At 37.9% G+C, this 21,998-nt stretch overlaps 1 protein-coding gene across 1 annotated transcript in view; it reads left to right on the forward strand.

The window, feature by feature from the left end:
• Nucleotides 1-21,998, forward strand: part of RASGRF2 (Ras protein specific guanine nucleotide releasing factor 2) — a 234,112-nt gene that overhangs the window by 102,718 nt on the left and 109,396 nt on the right. Inside the window, exons 8-12 of the mRNA XM_065874125.1 lie at nucleotides 3,525-3,634; nucleotides 4,610-4,728; nucleotides 10,317-10,477; nucleotides 11,421-11,487; nucleotides 12,024-12,160. Of these exons, the coding sequence (XP_065730197.1) occupies nucleotides 3,525-3,634; nucleotides 4,610-4,728; nucleotides 10,317-10,477; nucleotides 11,421-11,487; nucleotides 12,024-12,160 (594 nt within the window). The remainder of the gene's footprint in view (nucleotides 1-3,524; nucleotides 3,635-4,609; nucleotides 4,729-10,316; nucleotides 10,478-11,420; nucleotides 11,488-12,023; nucleotides 12,161-21,998) is intronic.

Raw genomic sequence — 21,998 nt, forward strand, 5'->3', positions numbered from 1 at the left:
CAGGGGGCAGACAGCAGAAGCAAGAAGAACTATAATTCTGCAGCCTGTGGAATGGAAACCACATTCACAGAAAGATGGCAAAATTAAAAGGCAGAGGACTATGTACCACATGAAGAAACAAGATAACACCCCAGAAAAACAACTAAATGAAGTGGAGATAGGCAACCATCCAGAAAAAGAATTCAGAATAATGATAGTGAAGATGATCCAAGACATCGGAAAAAGAATGGAGGCAAAGATCGAGAAGAGGCAAGAAATGTTTAACAAAGACCTAGAAGAATTAAACAACAAACAAACAGAGATGAACAACACAATAACTGAAATAAAAAATACACTAGAAGGAATCAATAGCAGAATAACTGAGGCAGAAGAATGGATAAGTGACCTGGAAGACAGAAAGTTGGAATTCACTGCCACAGAACAGCATAAAGAATAAAGGAATGAAAAGAAACGAAGACAGCCTAAGAGATCTCTGGGACAACATTAAACACACCAACATTCCCATTATAGGGGTCCCAGAAGAAAAAGAGAGAGAGAAAGTATCCGAGAAAATATTTGAAGATATTATAGTCAAAAACTTCCCTAACATGGGAAAGGAAATAGCCACCCAAGTCCAAGAAGCACAGAGAGTCCCAGGCAGGATAAACCCAAGAAAAAACACACCGAGACACATAGCAATCAAATTGACAAAAATTAAAGACAAAGAAAAATTATTAAAAGTAACAAGGGAAAAACAACAAATAACATACAAGGGAACTCTCATAAGGTTAACAGCTTTCTCAGCAGAAGCTCTACAAGCCAGGAGGGAGTGGCATGATATATTTAAAGTGATGAAAGGGAAGAACCTACAACCAAGATTACTCTACCCTGCAACAATCTCATTCAAATTTGATGGAGAAAGTAAAACCTTTACAGACAAGCAAAAGCTAAGAGAATTCAGCACTACAAAACCAGCTCAAAAACAAATGCTAAAGGAACTTCTCTAAGTGGGAAACACAAGAGAAGAAAAGGACCTACAAAAACAAACCCAAAACAGTTAAGAAAATGGTAATAGAAACATACGTATCTATAATCACCTTAAATGTGAATGTATTAAATGCTCCAGCCAAAGGACACAGACTTGCTGAATGGATACAAAAAGAAGACCCATATATATGCTGTCTACAAGAGACCCATTTCACACCTAGGGGCACATACAGACTGAAAGTGAGGGGATGGAAAAAGATACTCCATGCAAATGGAAATCAAAAGAAAGCTGGAGTATCAGATAAAAGCTGGAGTATCATATCAGATAAAATAGACTTTTAAATAAAGAATGTTACAAGAGACAAGGAAGGACACCACATAATGATCAAGGGATCAATCCAAGAAGAAGATATAACAATTATAAATATATATAGGTGCACCCAGCACATATGTATTGAGGTGCTCCTATGTTGGGTGCACCCAACATAGGAGCACCTCAATACATAAGGCAAATGCTAACAGCTATAAAAGTGGAAATCAACAGTAACACAATAATAGTGGGGGATTTTAACACCTCACTTACACCAATGGACAGATCATCCAGACAGAAAATTAATAAGGAAACACAAGCTTTAAATGACACAATAGACCAGATAGATTAAATTGATATTTATAGGACAGTCCATCCAGAAACAGCAGATTACACTTTCTTCTCAAGTGCACATGGAACATTCTCCAGGATAGATCACATCTTGGGTCACAAATCAAGCCTTGATAAATTTAAGAAAATTGAAATCATATCAAGCATCTTTTCTGACAACAGTGCTATGAGATTAGAAATAAATTACATAAAAAATACAAACACATGGAGGCTAAACAATACATTACTAAATAACCAAGAGATTGCTGAAGAAATCAAAGAGGAAATCAAAAAATACCTAGAGACAAATAACAATGAAAACACGATGATCCAAAACCTATGGGATGCAGCAAAAGCAGTTCTAAGAGGGAAGTTTATAGCAATACAATCCTACCTCAAGAACCAAGAAAAATCTCAAATACACAATCTAACCTTACACCTAAGGGGACTAGAGAAAGAAGAACAAACAAAACCCAAAGTTAGTAGAAGGAAAGAAATCATAAAGATCAGAGCAGAAATAAATGAAATGGAAACAAAGAGAACAATAGCAAAGATCAATAAAACTAAAAGCTGGTTCTTTGAGAAGATAAACAAAATTGATAAACCTTTAGCCAGACTCATCAAGAAAAAGAGGGAGAGAACTCAAATCAATAAAATTAGAAATGAAAAAGGAGAAGTTACAATGGACACTGCAGAAATACAAAGCATCATAAGAGACTACTATCAGCAACTCTATGCCAATAAAATGGACAACCTGGAAGAAATGGACAAATTCTTAGAAAGGTATAACCTTCCAAGACTGAACCAGGAAGAAACAGAAAATATGAACAGACCAGTCACGAGTAATGAAAGTGAAACTATGATTAAAGGTCTTCCCGCAGGGGACTACCCTGGTGGCGCAGTGGTTAAGAATCCGCCTGTCAGTGTCAGGGGGCATGGGTTCAAGCCCTGGTCCGGGAAGATCCCACATGCTGTGGAACAATTAAGCCTGTGCACCACAACTACTGAAGCCTGCATGCCTAGAGCCCATTCTCTGCAACAAGAGAAGCCACCACAATGAGAAGCCCACACACTGCAATGAAGAGTAGCCCCCACTTGCTGCAACTAGAGAAAGACTGCGCACAGCAACAAAGACCCCACACAGCCAAAAATAAATAAATAAAATAATAAATTTATAATAAAAAAAAAGACACATGTACCCCAATGTTCATTACAGCACTACTTACAATAGCCAGGTCATGGAAGCAACCTAAATGCCCATCGACAGACGAATGGATAAAGAAGTTGTGGTACATATATACGATGGAATATTACTCAGCCATAAAAAGAACAAGATTGGGTCATTTGTAGAGACATGGATGGACCTAGAGACTGTCATACAGAGTGAAGTAAGTCAGAAAGAGCAAAACAAATATCATATATTAGCACCTATATGTGGAATCTAGAAACAGCAGATGAACCAGTTTTCAAGGCAGAAATAGAGATGCAGATGTAGAGAACAAATGTATGGACACCAAGGGGAGCAGTGGGGTGGTGGGGTGGTGGGATGAGCTGGGAGATTGGGATTGACATGTATACACTAATATGTATAAAATAGATAACTAATGAGAACCTGCTGTATACAAAATAAAATTAAATTAAAAGAAGAAATGTATGATTATATTAAAAATCTGAGGAAATAATCATTTCTTTATAATATAAAACTTTATTATCTTCATGTGTTCTTGGTGAAGTTTTTGTGTGTGTTTGATGTTGAAGCATAGTTCATTTTAAATGTATTTCTTAAAAAAACATATTTCTGAAACAGTCAAAACTGTAAGAGTAGAGATGAGCTCTTCAGAAGTGATGATGGCAAGTAGAGAAGATCTAGTGTTACTCATCCTGACCTTTGCTCATGCTGGCCTCTGTTTGCTTTTAGATCCCCAGGTATATCATCACACTTCATGAACTCCTAGCCCATACTCCCCATGAGCATGTGGAGAGGAAAAGTCTGGAGTTTGCTAAATCCAAACTAGAAGAACTGTCCAGGTATGTAGAGAATTTATAATAAAGGTTTGATATGGCAAAGTAGCACATTAGTCTTTTTTTTTTTTTTTTTTTTTTTTGTGGTACGCGGGCCTCTCACTGTTGTGGCCTCTCCATTTGCGGAGCACAGGCTCCGGACGTGCAGGCTTAGCGGCCATGGCTCATGGGCCCAGCCGCTCTGCGGCATGTGGGATCTTCCCGGACCGGGGCACGAACCAGTGTCCCCTGCATCGGCAGGCGGACTCCCAACCACTGCGCCACCAGGGAAGCCCAATGCATTAGTCTTTTGTGGAAACTGAATATATATGTCCAGGGAACAAGAAGCAAGACACAATCCAGCTTCTCAGATTCTGCTGAACATTAAATGCTAGCTCCTGAGATGGTGCTGAATCAGCATGCACATTAATTTTAACCAAGAAAAAAATATCTTTGAAAATGGTTTTATAGCATGTAAATTTATATAATTGAGATTAGGCATATTTTGGTTTAAGTTTGAAAATGTTCACATTTCTTTCATCATAATGGGAGAATGGTTGTTAGTTGCAGTTTTGCACCCATATTTGGTAGGAAGTCAGAGAATGTATATTTTGGATTTATCAGTGACTTTTCAGTGTTTTGGCACCTGTGTTCCTTTAGCTTATATGGGATAAATGATATAAAGTTCTCTAATTTACTCCACCTCTAAGAAATGGCATCCTAATTTCAATGAATGGAGCTGTTCATAAAATAAAGTATTGCTTTCCTGTTGCCTTTACAAGCAGCATTCTCAGGGTACTCACTTATCCTTAAGAATCATGGTGAACATCTGCTTTGCCTTGAGTCATGACTTGATGAAGGCTAGAAGTCCAGCATGACTTACCCTACAGCCCCAGTTAAACTGATACAAGTCCAAACCCTAGCTTCCCAGATGGAGCTCCTTTGCTTATCTGCTGGGGCAATAGAAAATCTCTTACCGTGATCCCGTATTGTGTTTGACAGGGTCATGCATGATGAAGTGAGTGACACTGAAAACATAAGGAAGAACCTCGCCATAGAAAGAATGATCGTAGAGGGCTGTGATATTTTGCTGGACACTAGCCAAACTTTCATCCGCCAAGGTAAGTCCTTGTTCAGCAGACCCACCATCTAAGTGGTCTCTGCACCTGTCACATTATCACTGGCAGATCCAGGAAAGCATTTTGGAGCAGACTTGATTTAGCTGTTTGATTGATGCTGTTCATGCAGGATGTCCCCATGGCCTTGACCGAGGCTGTGGTTGAGGCCCACCTTTGTGCTGTTTCTTTTCAGGGGCCATGAAAAACAGCAACACAATAATAGTAAAGCACGAGTGGGACAGTAAATTACATTCTGACTGGACTCTCCTCCTCAGTGGACCGGACATTCTCTACAGCTCCAGGGAGGACAGATTGCTCTGGCCGATTGGAGTGGCAGTGCCAGGTGGTGACGACATCCAGGCAAAGGCCCAAGAGAAACTTGCATTACTCAGAGCCCTTTCACATAGCAGTGGGGACAATATCCGAAGTGAAAACAGCTGTCTCTTGTTCCCATTTTTCATCAGCACTTCTGGATCGGCCCCACATGATATGATTTGATTCAATTGGTAACTCCAGTTGCCAGATGAAATGTCTCACTATCAACTTGCCCTGCCATATTTCGATCATGGCGAAGGTATCATGTTTGAGGGGTGTGCTTTGGGGGCATCACCCAGTAAATTGAGCTTTTGAAGAGTTGAAGATATTTTTACTGGAAACTGTAGAGAAGCAACAACCTAACAGTCCATATTCCTCCATGGCTTTCATTACAGAGTGCAGGATGTAAACCACACTCCAAGTTCTTTTTCAGTGCTCAGGTGTTCTGGGGGCAGGGAAGCATGCCCCACAAAATCGATTTGTGGCAATATATTGCACACAATCATAATTTTGAACTTGGTGAGGAGTGGCATATAAATTTGGAACTAGAACTAACCTTTAATGTGGTTTCTGTTTATAACATGCCAATATTATTTGAAGATATTTGCATTTCTAGTGCATACCAAAATGTGCTGCTTCAAATCTTTTTTTACCTCATCAAACAAGGCATTATTTGTGCTACACACGTTAATTTTTGCACAGAACACTTAAAAAATTTACCACATGCTGTTCTGTTTTTCCATATTTATTTACAAGGAGAGAAATCACACATACGTTAAAGTTTAGAAGTATATTTCGGGATATGATACCTTTCTCATTTTTGGCTTTAAGTATTAATTTTTCTTTAAGTAATAGTGGACTCTAATGCTGACAACATCAGGCCTTCCTAACTCCCCCTCTATTCCTCCGTACAGACCGTGTCCCCATATTGGCTTCCTGCCTTCCTGGCACTTGTCTGCTTCTGTGCCTTTACATGTGCTGGCCCTAGCCTGGACACCAGGAATGCCCTTATCCACCTTTCTTGTGCCTATGGAAGGTCTGCCTGTCCTACTAGGCTCAGGTCAGACACCTCTAAAGAGCCTTTTAAATTTCCTTCTCATCTTCCCCTCCTCTTCCCTCCAGTTAGAATGAATTTACCGTCCTCATCATTTCTGAGCCCCTTTGCTCCTGGTGCATGTATTTCATCCACTTGCGTGCATGCCTGTCTCTCCCAGTAATTGTAACTCTGAAGGGCAGTTTTTATGAATTCTCTCTTGCCTAGTACAATGCTTTCCATTATAGATACCTGGAAAATGAACAATGGATTAAATTGAATTGCTTGTTGAAAACTGCAGTTTTGAATGTCAGCTGTCTTGTTTTGTATTCTTCTTGTAATTGGAGTTACTGAAAAATACTTACTAAAGGACTTGAGCTGTATACTATGTGAAAATGGTAACAAAAGTTTTTATAACTAGTATTCAATTTCTGAAAGGACTTTGGACTGAAAAGTATTATTACACATAAACATTTAACATATTTCTACAAACTTAGTTGAAAACTGCTAGAAGGTCGAATCCAATGAAAAAATCATGTTTTTTCATTGCACCTGGAGGAAAAACAGTCATGAGCCACCTCTCCCTTTGATTCATGTCCAGATGTTATTTATTGCTTGTTCTGTACTACATGTTTGAGGTGCTTCTATCAGCTATTAATATATCTGATGTTATTGCTGTATTGATGTTGATATAATGATTTGCCTTTCAGCAGTATTTTTCCGTGTTGTTTGGTTTGATTAGTCTGTTTGGGAATTATTCAATAAAGGTGGTTTTAAAAAATCAAACCTTAATCTGAAAGTAGAAAGTAATCCAATTACGGACAATTTGGAAAGTTTGCATTATTTTGCTTTGGTTGCTCCTATTATTACTTTTACTAAATACCTTTAATAGGCTTTAAAACTCGTTGAAGTGGGTTTTTTAAAAAGTTTTTTAACTTTGAGAGATTCTCTTTTCTATGAAATGGACTATAGTTTATCTCTAATTGTATACTAATATTTGCATTGTTTACTTTTAGGGTTGATATACGGTCTGTTTTTCAATGCGTGAGTGCGTGTGCAAATGCTTATGTACAGATATGTGTGTGGTTTCAATCTCAAATGAATTTTTATTCTGACTAGAAAAAATAAGGTCATCTGAAAGGCCTCCTCCGAATAGGTGTGATAGCCAACCTTGAATGTCAATCTGTAGGAATTTAGTGGTTGAAAAAACAGGTTTTATTGTAAATTGATTCCAATTACTAGATGGTTGATGAGTACGATGCAAAGGACTATATCATAGCAGTGGTCTGACACTGTCATTTATTTTCCAAAATCTTTTTCAAAGTTTCTTGAGCAAAAGTGTCTGCGGCAATAACAGGTAGACATACAGCCACGTCATGGAGGTCAAATCCTGTCTCCTCCACTTCCTTGCTATGTGATATTGGGCAATTTACTTAACCTCTCTTTGCCTCAGTTTCCTCCCTTTAAGTTGGGGTTAATAGTAGTAGCTGTCTTTTAGGGTTGTTGTGAAGATTAAATGTTCATAAATGCATCTAGGCTAGTGTCTGTGAGATTATGACATGAACCTTAAAAACCAAGATCTAAATTTTGGAATGGGTGTCTATTTTCAGTACCATGGGATATATATGAATATTTATTAGACGATAAAGGCACTTTAAGTTGACATTTTGTGCAAAATCCATTATACTTAGTCATTGTTGTCTGGTGGAAATGTGAATCAGGAAAATTAAATAAAGGTGGCCGAATTTAGAGCTAAATGCATTGAGAATGAGACATGAACCTCTGTTGTACTTTAATCATCCCCAGACTCAAAATCATGTACTTTCAGTGTACCAGTGTCTTTTGAAATTGTAACGTGGGGTCTAGAAATAGTTATACCGTCTCAAACGCCTAATCCAATAACCTGAAAATTGCTGTTCATTCTTTTGCACTGCTGAGTGGAATTAAGATTAAGGGCATTAGCCAATCTTGAATGCCATGCTATGGGAATTTAGTGATTGAAAAACAGAAGTGTTTTGGTAAGTTGACCCCAATTATTAGATAGACTGATGATGATGGTGATGCAAAATATCGTATCACACCCATGGTCTGATACTGAGGAATTACTGACTCAAGACTATGAGTTCTCTAATTTGTATTAACTAGAAAGGAATCCTCAGGTCTCATAGTTGTGTTGAAACATCATGTCAAACATAAGATAAAATGTGAAAAAAAGATCCACTTAACTTATTTTTCAACAAGCTTATTTTATAAACCAGTGTTGAAATTGCTCACTTTTAATTCAGATGTATAGACTTCTGTACATACCTAATGCACACAGTCTCCTATTTGGATATGAGATAAGCAGTTATAGATTAAGCATACTAGTGTATAGTTGCCAAGGAAACATTGGTTATTTTTTACCTCAAAGTTAAAATTCACGGTAATGATTAATATATGAGTTAACAGTGTACTCTATAATTTCTGATTTACAAAATCATTAAATGCTAGAAGCATTTACCAGTGAACACATTATTATCCAGTTTTCATAGCCTTGATTATATCCCTTCTGAAAATGACTCTCAGACCCGCTTGTCCACCTGTCTATGCTGCAGTCTTCCGCTCTGCCCTAACCTATCTGCCTGGATGACTCACGACCGCCCGTGGCAAAGCTAGAACTTACTGTCTTTTCCCATCCATTCCCTTTCTGACTTTCAGTTGTTATGCTGCTGAATCCACTGCCATCTCCTGGCGGGGATGACCCCGGTCCTCTGAAAGATCTCCTGTGGCTTCAGTTTCACCCATGGGTCTAATGAATACAATCCTTCTGCTGCTGTTACTTGCCCATCTACTCCTCTAAGCGTTCTGCCATCTGCCTTTTTCATTGCTCCGTTATTCTTCATATTTAATTACATGCTGCCTGTGCTCTCTGCCAGTTTGCTCCCACCTACCTCTCCTCCTTCTTGCCCATTCCTTTCACTGGAACCAAGCCTTCTCCCGCCCTCATTCCCCAGTCCCACACCCTCCCCCAGGACTGCCTCAGCAATTCTGCCTTTGTCAAGCAGCCCCACCTAAACACTCATCTGAATAGATGGAATTCAGGGAATCCATAGAAACTTGGGTTCTTTACCCCCAGCACATCTTTAGATCTCTGTAAAAGTAGATGCTGTTTGGAATATTCATATGTTAGTGTAAACATTTTGTGACCCACAATCATAGTTTTACTTTTCTAAAACAAACAACAACAAAATCGGGAAACACAGGAAATGTATGAAGAGGAAAATAAAGTTGCCTGCAATCTTATCTCTTAGTGATGACCACTATTAATATTTAAGTGATAAATAGTCATTTAATTGTTCTTATGAGGCTGAAAGGAGCCTTTGTCAGGCTGCATTTGGGGTAGGTGGTGAATTAAACAAATAGTAGAAATATTACTGGCTCAGGGCATTTCAGAAGTCAGAGGCAAGGTATTTGCTAGCATCTTTTGTAGTACTTTTTGGTTTGATATTTAACTTAGATTAGAATTTTCTCTTGCGGGGAGCGGGCAGTCATTATTAGGGTGAAACTATATAAAGTCTATGCATAGCTTCTCACATTGAATGAAAGACAGTTTTGCTCACAGGAATATTCTGGGTATAGAATTTATGTGGTTTCTTTTCCATTTAGATTCCACAAAAATTTTTTATCACATATCATTTAAATGTAACCTGAAATGACTGCCCTTTAAAAATAGTCCTTAACTAAATTGCATTGAATTGTATAATTTGTGTATTTTTATAATGTACATGTATTGTACATTCTATCTTTAAAATGCAAAGTAAACTGTATTAATGCTATTTATCTACCTTCAGTGCTCCAGGAAAATTAAATTTGATTTGCTTTTTATTATGTTATTTTATTACTCTAATTATATAATATGTACCTTATTCTTATGTAAATAAATTGATTGAGATCAGATTATGAAGGACAGATGGCAAAAGTGCCTCATTCTTTGAATTCAATTTGGCTTTCTTTTAAACTTATTTTCCAGCTTATAGATAATCAAGTCTAAAGTGTTTTACAAAAATAGTAGGAATTAGTGCAACCCTTAAAATGTAATGCATCGTTTCTTCTGCTCAGAGTGCAGGGGATTTACTTGTTCCAATGGTGCATCAAATAAATCCTTGGTATCTTGGGAAACAGGCCCTAGTGTTTTTACATCAGGAACAGCTCTCACTTGACAGAATTTTAATTACTGTGTGTTCTTCACTTTTGTGATCACCAGGTTCTCTTATTCAAGTACCTTCCGTTGAGAGGGGGAAACTTAGTAAAGTTCGCCTGGGTTCATTGTCTTTGAAAAAGGAAGGAGAAAGACAATGCTTCTTGTTTACAAAACACTTTTTAATTTGTACAAGAAGTTCAGGAGGAAAGCTGCATCTGCTCAAGGTACTGGTTTTATATGACTATTCCATTTATGTTCCATGCACTTAAGAGGCATTGAGGTTAACTTAATTGTGACTTTCCTATGCCTGCTATCATAAAATAGATTGTCAGATTTCATGGTGAGGTAATATACAGTTACCAATCCTGACACTTACTTTGTTGTCAGTTGGATCCAAAGTAATAGAAATTTAAGTGTGCACTGCCATAAAGAAGAGCAATTGAAATCATAACCTGGACAAAATTACTAGTTGGTGACTACTGAGCTACAAAAATCTTGTCAAATTACTGCAGTGTACTGATTATATAATATTTACTAAATGCTCCTTTATCTTGCTCAGTACCAGGAGTGAGCAAACTATGGCCCGCAGCTTGTTGCGTGTTTTTGATAGTAAAGTTTTATTGGAACACAGCCATACTCATTTCCTTACATATCGTCCCTGGCTGTTTTCATGCTTTTTTAGAACAGCAGATTTGAGCAGCTGCGATAGAGATCACATGGCTTGCAAAGCCTAAAAGGTTTACTAGCTGTCTCTTAACAGAAGTCTGCCTATCTGTACCTTCTGTTATTAGTGCCTGAAAATATTATCCAACATCACAACCAAGGCTTCCTACTGCTTAAATCACTTCCTGGTTGGAGAGTTCTGCCCTTTGCTGAGCTGCATTCACTCTACAGGGGCCCTAAGGTGCCATATAGTCTCCCATAGACTGACTTGCTAAATTTTATAAACATCGGGAGTGAGAGTCGGATGTGGGGAAGAACCATGAAGTTCAATGAATTCAATTACTTTTACACATCTAAGTTTAATTTTGAACTCTATGAAAAATTATTTATGAAGTACAATTGCTATTTTCTTTTGTGGCAGTTTGAATGTTAGGTTTGCAAATCACAGGTTCCCAACCTGTAAAAGACTCTTAGCCTCTTAATGAAAAATTGGTCTGTTTCCAGACAGGTGGAGTTCTCTCTCTAATAGAATGTACATTGGTTGAGGAGCCCGATACAAGCGATGATGACCGTAAGTCACATACTATCACTTAGAATTATATTAGAATTAAATAGTCCTATGGTTTTTATTCATTCATAGGTAAGAAGAGCTGCTTAAGGAAGCAGGAAAGATGTTAAGAATAAACTCCCTGAATTCATTTATATCTGAAAAATTCTGTTGAGCCATTTAACCTGTGACCTGGTTAAACCGTCTTTGGGAATTCACATTTTACTGAATTTGTCTCTTGATAGTGACTTTGCAGTGGCAGAAAAGAAAGAGATTGAATTCGTGTGTTGGAATTCCGTAAATTATGGAAATTAAAAAAAAAATAAAAACATGAAATGAGAAGGAAAGCAGGATCCTAGTCCTGAGTAACCTACTGATCTCAGTTTCTTCATCTGCTTATGAGCTTAACAAAGCCTTCCCCAGGCCCAAGAAGCACCATATTGCTGAAATGAGATTCTGGACTTAAATGCACATTGATTGTATTACTAGAACCATGTGAAAGCAACTATCACTCATATTTTTGTGTTCACATCTAATTGTTTGGTTTACATGTGTTGAAGCCAAAGGTTCTGGGCAAGTGTTTGGACACCTGGATTTTAAAATAGTGGTGGAGCCTCCTGACGCTGCCCCTTTCACTGTGGTCTTGTTAGCACCTTCACGCCAGGAGAAAGCTGCCTGGACAAGTGACATCAGTCAGGTAAGCAAGTGGCTTTGGCCCTAAGTTGGGTTTTGTTTTTGTTTTAAATTTTACAACATAAACTTTTGGGAAGGAGTTTTAGAGTCAATTTATTTTTATTAGAAAATTATATCTGGTTGCTGTGGTCACTACCAGTACCACTATATGTCTTCATGTATTAAATCATTTGTGGTAGTTGTTTGTTTAAAATTTACTTGAAATGTAGTTATTGCATTTTGTGTCCTGGACACTTTTTTATAAGCTGATAATGTAGTCACTTGTGTTGGACAGTGTTAAAATTGCCCTGTGAGTAATAAATTCCTCAGTGACCTCACTAGATTTTTTTTTTTTTTTCCTTATTTGTTACTGAGGTAGGAAAATGGTGAGAGATTCAGAAAAGGCTAACAAGGACTATGGAATCAAATCAAAGAAGAGATACTGTCTGTAGTATGAAGCCTGCAAATGAGCTCCTGTATTTTATATAGAAAAAATTAGGGAACAGATTTGTTTACCTTTCCTTGATCAGCAATGCCCAGTTAGGGAATTGCTTCATTTATTCATCATTTGAAAGAATGTCAAAACTAGTGAGTGATGATTGGACTTGGGCATTCTTCAATCCAATTAACCAATCTAGGTGAAAAGGGAAGCTGTGTAAGGAATTAACCAATCTAGGTGAAAAGGGAAGCTGTGTAAGGAATTAACCAATCTAGGTGAAAAGGGAAGCCGTGTAAGGAAAATATTAAAAGAAAGCTTGATTATTATCTTCAAAGTTGTTAACTCAAGGAAGATTGGGGCAAACAGGAAAGGCATATGCTATAGATCCCATTGTCTTCCTTTTCCGAAGAGCTCATAGTACTTATATAGAGTAAGTCCCCTACATACAAACTAGCTCTGTTCCAAGAGCGCATTCGTAAGTCCAGTTTGTTCATAAGTCCAACAAAGTTAGCCTAGGTAACCCAACTGACACAATTGACTATATAGTACTGTACTGTAATAGGTTTATAATACTTTTACACACAAATAATACATAAAAAAAACAAACAAAAATTAAAGAAAACATTTTTAATCTTACAATACATTATCTTGAAAAGTAGTGTAGTACAGTACAACAGCTGGCTGTTCTTAGCATACCAGCTACATCACTGCTACTTTTGCCCTTGCTTCCGGACATCCTGGGCTTGAAATAAGATACTGTACTACTGTACTCTATATAGCACTACACAGTAAAGTACACAAAAGCACGACCACTGGTACCGGATGCACGCACGTGACAATGTATGCCAGACACATGAACTAACTTACGTGATTGGACATGCGAACACATGTTAGCATCTTTGGAAGTTCAAAACTTGAAGGCTCATGTGTAGGGAACTTACTGTATAAGACTTAGGTATAAATAGAAACTATATCACAGTTCTTCAGATACTTAATTTTTTTCAGAGTGACTGAAAACTGAGGGGAAATAGAAAGAAAATGAATGGACAAAATAATTATTTTTGTATGTCAAAGAAATTTTACAGTCTCATTTGACCCTTACAGTAGTATTCTGAAGGCTAACAGAAATAGTAGTCATTTCACAGGTGAGAAACCTGAGGTTTGGGAGGTTAAAAGCATTTGTCCAAATACACAACTGTGTTGAGTCAGGACTCAAACCTAATCTAGGTCTTTTATTAGCACTCTAAATATCCTCTACTGGAATTCTGGATTTTTACTTCTTTTCTCCCAGGACTGTTTTGATGATGAATAAATAGCTGAAGTGAAGACGCTGCTTTTCTGGTTAACAAAGGAATGAAAATACGGGCTCTTGTGTATTTGCATAATTACATCCTTGTGGTGATTTATTAATGCTTTCATTAGCTCTATGCTGTATGAATTAATACTTTAATTAAGTCTCTGTAGTACATCTTTTACCTGATGAGACTCTGAATCAGCCATTGATTCTATGCACGTTGATTGAGCAATCACCATGTACTGCCAGGTACTGTGTAGGTACCAGGGATATGGCAACGGTCCCTGCTCTCAAGGAGATAGGCAGGCTAGTAGGGAAGAAAGGGAAGTAGACAACTTAATGCAACAAAATTTTGTATGTGTTGTGAAGCCAAGATGAGTAGGAAAAATAGGGAGAATTGGAGTGTAGGCAAAGATGTTTTTCCAGCTGCTTATAGCTTCTACCTTATGATGTAACTGGGGCTCCTAAGATACAGAGTTGATAAAAGCGCTAAGTGATCTTCCTTAGGGGGCCTGGTGAGGCATTGCTAAGAGAGAAAGACCCATGGGGTACATGAATGATTCTATGCCTGGTCCTTTAAAGAAAGGATCCAATACTTTGCTTCCCAGAAGCCTCCAAGTGATTCTCTCTACTTAGTCTACATCTTGAGTTGAGTATACAACTTCTTCCTGTTTCTCCAAGTTTCTATGACTAATATATTAAGCTGATTATATGTACAATTGAATTGGAGAAGGAAACAACAGAAAATTGTATCTTTCTGAGGGACGATGATATCATTACATGAAATTACTGTGTTCCATAGAGCCTTGATATCGTGTGTCTTTGACACTTATGATTTCAGCCATTCAATAAATATATTTTGGTTAAGTAAAGTACCAGTACCACTAACTATTTAGGCACTTGTGATATATCATGGACAGGAGGCAACAGCAACAAAAAATTCCCTGACCTTGTGTAGCTTACATTCTAGTGTGGGGAAAACTGAAAATAGCAGTATACATAATAAGTAAGTATATAATATTTTATGTCAGAGGGTGATAGGCCAGGGTAAGAAGGATTGGGCTACTGGAGGTAGATGGGGGTTGGTACAGTTTTTAAAAGGTGATCATCTTATTTTGAAGAAGACATCTAAACAATGACTGCAGTAAGTGATGGAAATACCGTGTTGATATTGTAATGAAGGGAAAGTCGTTCCCTTGGCAGTGCAGAGGGAACAGCCACTGCAAAGACTCTAGAGTAGGAGGACACTGCATATTTTGAGTAAAAGCATGAAGACTAGTGTGGCTGAAGGGGAATGTGCAAGAGGGAAAAGAGAAAAAGAGGAAGTAATTTAAGTGGAGTTGTTAAGTAAGCAGTGGGATATAGATGTTAAGCGCTTGGAGGGAGGTCCAGGTGGGAGACTACGCCATTTAGATGGTATTTAAGGCCTGTTGAGATCACCCAGGGAGTAAATGTAGATAGACTGAGAAGAGGGCCATGGACTGGGTGAGGAGTCATGGAGAACAACAAAGAAGGGAAGGAATCAGCAGAGCAATTGGAGGATAGCCAAGAGGACATGGTGTCCTGTAAGTCAAGTGAAGAAAATGTATCAGGGAGTGGGGAGTGATTATGTCAGCTGCTACTGAAAGCTGAGTATGGTAGTGAGTGTTCTGAGATGCTTAGTGATTTTCCCAACTCAGGGTTTGAACGGTGAGTGGTAGAGACAGAGTGCTTCACTATTGATTGAGCCTAGCCTACTGCCCAGCAGCCTGCATCTCAACCGGGCTTTGTTCTGCGCTTAAAGCATTTTCATCTTATGGGGAAAATTATGTGCTATACACACGTTGATGGAATTTGTCAGTATTCCAAGTATGCCTCTGGACATATTCATTATTTTTTTTTTTCTTTTGGACATATTCATTATTAAGATGAGTCTACAGAATGCTTGAAAATGTACTTTTTAATTTTACCATGTATATGTAAAGATATGGACACAAAAAGGAAGCCAGAAAGACTCCCAGCACCCAGATCACTAAATAAATGTTTATCAAAGTGTCTTCCACAGATAATTACTGGAAGGTTTTTTTCTCTTTTTTTTGAATTTTATTTATTTTTTTATGCAGCAGGTCCAAAGGTTTTTTTTTTAATACAGATTCCTGAAACCGCATTCCAGAAACCCCCCAGGTTTAACAAGCTCCACAGATCATTTTTGCACAATTAAATTCGAGAAACCCTGTTCTGAAAATCAAATGTTTCCACCTCTAAAACCCTCACAATCCTGCCATACAGAAATAATTTAACAGTTTGGCTCTAGGTGTATATATGCATCATTTTTTGCTTTTTACATCTTTTTATATCCCTGTGAATTCTTCATATTGGTGTCTTCTAATAGCAATATATGTATATTCTATCATGTTAACTTGCCACTCTTCTAGCTCTTTCTGAATAATTAGAAATTCAGGCAGTTTCCAGGTTTCAGCATTAATATATGATGTGGTGATAACCATCTTTGCACAGGGAGTTTCTCCCCTTTTAAAGGTCCCTTGGTGGTATATCTTACCCACAGCCGGCAAGGCTGGTACAGGGGGCCTGATCACTTTCATGATTTCATGATACATGACTCGACAGACTGCCCAAACACTCCAAGGAATATGTAACTCATCATTTCACAACATCATCAGCAAGGTATCTATGCAACTTTCTTCTAAGTCCTGCCAATGTTGAGTTTTGTCACATTTGTCACATTTTCCTATTTAATGGAAAAGTGATATTGCTTTCTAGTGGTTTTAATTTACATTTCTGTAATTATCAATGAGACTAACATTTTCCACTGTTTCTGTTTCTTGTCTGTTTGTACCAGATGGACATTTATCCATTGGAGCTATCCTTACAGACTAGGGAAATGAGCTTTTTCTTTCAATCCAAATTATGCCTATGTTCTCCATTATTTTGTCTATTTATTTTTGTCACTCTTTTTTTGCAGCATTTTAACTTTTCCTGGCTTGATTTGATACCACCTTGCTAAACTATTGTACCATGTTATACCAATCACGTGTCGTTCTTACTTGAGATAATAAGGTGGTGCCTGACTATTGATACAATCCCAGTTTCACATAGAGAACTCTATACAAAAATTAAAATGTTTAGCTTTGTCAGGCCTCTCTCTCTGAAGCTGTAATCTTTAGAAGTAACAATGGCTTGAACGATTAATTATACTTGTAATTCCACCAGCAAGGTCATAATTAACCGTTGGTGCCTCCAACAAAATGTGCAAGGGGTTAATGGTCTTGACCAACAATTCTTCCCTTTTTCATCTATTTATAGGGAAAAATTTGAGGCTGAAGATTTGACCATTCATTTCAATATAGTGCATTCATTTGTGCATGTCTTACTGTCATACATAATGGTGTATTAAACAGATTTTTCTATAATTATGGGTATCAACTAAAATGCAGAATTAAAATTCACCTCTGAGCTTCTTGGTTTGGGCAGATGTGTCAAAATACAGGCAAATTTGTAGCACACTGACATGCTTCCTCCCTTAAAGTAACTTCTCTGGAATCAATAGGGAATTTTTTACTTTAATATAAAAAGGTGAAATTAAAAGAGAAATTACTGTTCTTCCTACTACTTAGGAATATTAGGAAGGTAAAAAAAAAAATATGGTGACACAGTACACCACTGACTTTGACCAGTTATTTCCTTAAGCAAGACCCTCAAAAAACCTTGCTGGAGGGAATTCCCTGGTGGTCCAGTGGTTAGGACTCTGCACTTCCACTGCAAGAGACATAGGTTCAATCCCTGGTAGGGAAACTAAGATCCCACAAGCCGTGCAGTGCGGCCAAAAAAACCCCCAAGAAACAAAAAATAAATCAAAAAAATTACCTGGGGCTTCTGTGAGTGTACATATTCCCAGGCTCCACCCTGGTCATAGTCATTACAAACTGAACTAGAATAGCCACGACCTAGGAATCTGCTTTTGTTAATATCCTATTAATTTCAAGGTTTATAGTAATTCACATAAATTCAATATATCCTTAAAGATATGTGACATCCTGGTTATTTTCATGTCTTTCTTCTTAACTGAGTGAACTGCATTCATTTCCCCAGGACTCAGTCTCTTCTCCCCAACACAACCAAGATATGTGCTTATATGATCATGAATATATACCATGGCTTCCAATATAAATATATTCTTACACACATTCGTAAACATAAATTCTGTTGTAGTTTAACTTTTTTCTGGAAGAGAACTCTTTCTTCAATGTAGCAGTGCTGAAAATGCCAAATGGAAGTGAGATAAAAGCAAAATACTCTAGTTGAAGTAGAATTGGTGGACCCAGAGCCCCCAGAAGTCCTGTTTGTTCACACCCTTGCTGTCACTGAAGCCTGGCTATGGAGCCTCCAAGAAATGAGTCCATTTCAAAACCACTCCTCTAGTTATAAAGCAGAAAATAACACACCATTGTAAAGCAATTATACTCCATTAAAGGTGTTAAAAAAAACAAAAAACGCTCCTCTATTATAAATATACCGTAATATGTTTTATATATACATGTATGTATATGTGTGTGTGTGTGTATATATATATATATATATATATTTATCCATCGCACAGATAGGTGTGGCAGTCATCAAAGACCTTTTTGTACATTTAAATATGACTTCTTATTACATGGTCTTTTGAGCTATAGTTCAGATTGCATGTACATTTTCTTCTCCTGAAACTTAAGTGTAAGTGAAAATTTCCTTTTCTTCCTGTTGAAAGTAATTTTAATGCTTAACACAATGAATCAGAAAGATTTATGAATGAGATCTGACATTGGATAATAAGATGTTCAAAAGTGGTCATATAAATCTTCTCTTTTGGATCTAAGACACTTATCCCAAGTTTCAATTCTGGCAGTATGGAGGACTGCATCGATTTAGATCCCTTCTAGCTACAAACAAGAAATGTTTAATACATAAAATCAGTATAATAAAAATTTAATACATTGGTGATATTTACAGATATAAAGGGAAATCTCTAGTTGCCAGAAATAACAAGGGAACTTAAAGTCAGGGCAGGCAGCATGTAAACTGAAGACATAGAGACTTGGGAATGATTTTAGTTTGGATATTGGTCCCACGCCCGAGGGGTATTAACAAAAGGAGCGAGGGTTAGCCTTGGGCCCCTTAAAGAAATTGAGATCTTTGTCTGAAGCCCTTGTTTGAAGCCTGGGCACTGGAAGGCTGCCCCATCCATGAAATAAGAACTCAAAAAACCCATTAGGCCAGGAAAGACATAAGGAAGTTTGTCTTTGACTTGGGTTCTGAATTTTCTTTTAATTAATTAATTAATTAATTAATTTTTGGCTGCCTTGGGTCTTCGTTGCTGCACACGCGCTTTCTCTAGTTATGGCGAGCAGGGGCTACTCCTCTTAGTTGTGGTGCGCGGGCTTCTCATTGTGGTGGCTTGTTTTGTTGTGGAGCACAGGCTCTAGGCATGTGGGCTTCAGTAGTTGTGGCACACGGGCTCAGTAGTTGTGGCGCATGGGCTTTGTTTCTCCTCGGCATGTGGGATCTTCCTGGACCAGGGCTCTATCCTGTGTCCCCTGCATTGGCAGGCAGATTCTTAAACACTGCACCACCAGGGAAGCCCCTTGGGTTCTGAATTTTTAAAAAGCTCCTTTGAGAAAAACAAATGTGTTTCTGGCCTGTGGATTTGAAATTCAGAGTTACAGTATTCACATGGTGTGAAAATTCCAAACTGAGAAATTAATGCAAAAACAATATTTGGACTGTTGCTAACCCAAAATGCTTGGTAGAAGCAAACACAAAGTCACTGCATTAGCAACACCTCAACAGTTCAGGGCTCATGACAAGGTGCTCAAAATCAAAAATTACAAGTCTTGTGAGTAAACGATCTATCAAGAGCGAGAGAAGACATAGTGAGCAGTATAATTAGCACTGCTGGAACTTCAGATGATAGAGTGATAACTTAGAAAAGACTGTGAAAAAGAATGTTTAAAATATAATAAAACTATGAAAGGAAGGAAGGGAGGAAGGGAGGAAAGGAAGAAGGAAGGAAAGAAAAGAATAGATTATTGTGTAAAAAGGACCAGGCTGATCAGTCAAAGAACCAAACAGAAAATCAAAACATGAAAACTGTAGCCCTAAGTCATCCTAAGGCTGTTGTCTGTGTAACTATATTATTGCTTAGACTGTTAAAGGAGACTGAAGGAACACTATATACTTGCCCCAATTCTTACCAAACACCATCTCTGCCCTCCCACTTCCTGTGTTGATTACCCAAGTGGCATCCTCGTTCTGCTCAGAAACAGTGAGAGTGAAAAGTCTAAGGAATAGCTAGAAATGTCACTGGGGTGAAGGATCACTTAACCCCTCCTTCCTTTCCCTGTCTGCGTGCAGTATCTGTCCCCATACAATCTTTTCCCCCATTCCTCCAAACCCCACACTCATAGTTTGATAACAACAGGGATAATGTTAATCCATTTTCCCACTGGAATTAGGAAAGTGAATTTAAAGTAGTTTACCTATTCATCTTTTAAAAAAATATTTATTTATTTTGTTGTGCCGGGTCTTAGTTGCAGCAGGTGGGCTCCTTAGTTGTGGCATGAGAACTCCTAGTTGCAGCATGCATGTGGGATTTAGTTCCCTGACCAGGGATCAAACCCCGGCCCCCTCTCTCTTACTGTCTTCTCCATTATAAACGCACACACCAGCCAGCCTCATCTCTTCATTTTCCCCTGTTTGTTCATGCTTAGAAATGGAGTCATTGGCGTCTCTTTTCATCTAGCCCTGACTGAGAGCTCTCCCTTTGAGGTCCTGTGGCTGTTCTGAGGCCTAAGAGGATACCCCACCTACTGGTAGCTTGGTTCACTGGTGGAAACATTGACTCCATACAACTGGATACTAACTCAGGATATTGCAGTTTCAGGACTTATGGAAGAATACCATGTCCAACTTCCTGCTGCTCAGAACTGATAGGAGGAGCAGCATTTATTTAGCCTAAAGAAAAGCAGCCTGTACGTACCCTTTTCTGAAGAGAGTGAAATCTGTGCTTGGAACCAGACGAGCAAAGGCAGGCCCCCATTCTTTGGGGCCCACCACAGAGTGGTTAGTCTGGAACTGTACTCTTCATCCAGTGTTGAGGGAGTTTATAAGAAATGGTTTGGTAAAAACTGCTATTACTTTAAGGATGTTGTTGAGGATAATGTTCGCAACATTATTCAGTGTTTTCTTTATGACAACCCATGAGATGATTTTCCTCTGGACTCAGACTAGGATGAATTGAGCTTCTAGTAAACCATGAATTTTGTAGTTCGTCATGTGGTCCCCTTTGAGTTGGCTGTTCCATAGCTCAGCTAATTTTGAGGACCATGTATAGCAAGTGTTTGGGACTTCTCAACATAACATACGTGTGGCGGATTGATCCCAGGCTTCATCTTATTATTTTCCACCCTTTATCCAAATCCTCTCTAATTTTCTTACTAATTTTGACTTTGTCTTACTATATGTATTTTTGTAATCCACCTATGGGAATAAGATATAGTATAAACTCACATGTAACCTAATTTGTAGTTAGATAACCATAATTATTCATATAAAAAGATAACTCCAAATTCCAGGTGCTTCAAGAAATGAATTGAGGGGAACTTTAAAATATTCTACTTTATTCCCAGAAGTTGAGATCCTCTATACCTGGTCACTGAAATAACGGCATAAGACATGAGGAAACAAAATTTTAAGGAAAAACAAACCTGAAAATGGCTGATATGCTAAGTAGGGGATCAATAGTTAGGGGATGCCAGTGACCCAAAGTTTCTTATATGCATATTCATTCTTTTATTAGACATTGGAGTTTAGGATAAACCCTGAGTTCAAGAGCTCTGTGAAATCACTTGGCAATCAGCTTCTTCACACCATTTAATTACAGTCATAAAGTACTACATGGTATCCTAGTAACTAAAAGTAATTTCTGATTTTAAAGATTGTTTAAATCTCCAAATAAATCCTTCTCTAACCCAAAGTAATTGCAAAGGGAAATTTTGAATTGATAAGGCATAGATATAAATTAAAAAGGTAGAGAAAATTAGCAAAATTTCCTGAAAGAAAAGAGAAAGGAGATGAACAGGGCTTTATGTGTGC

This window comes from Phocoena phocoena, chromosome 3 (genome assembly GCF_963924675.1).
Source record: "Phocoena phocoena chromosome 3, mPhoPho1.1, whole genome shotgun sequence".
NCBI classification, from domain to species: domain Eukaryota; kingdom Metazoa; phylum Chordata; class Mammalia; order Artiodactyla; family Phocoenidae; genus Phocoena; species Phocoena phocoena.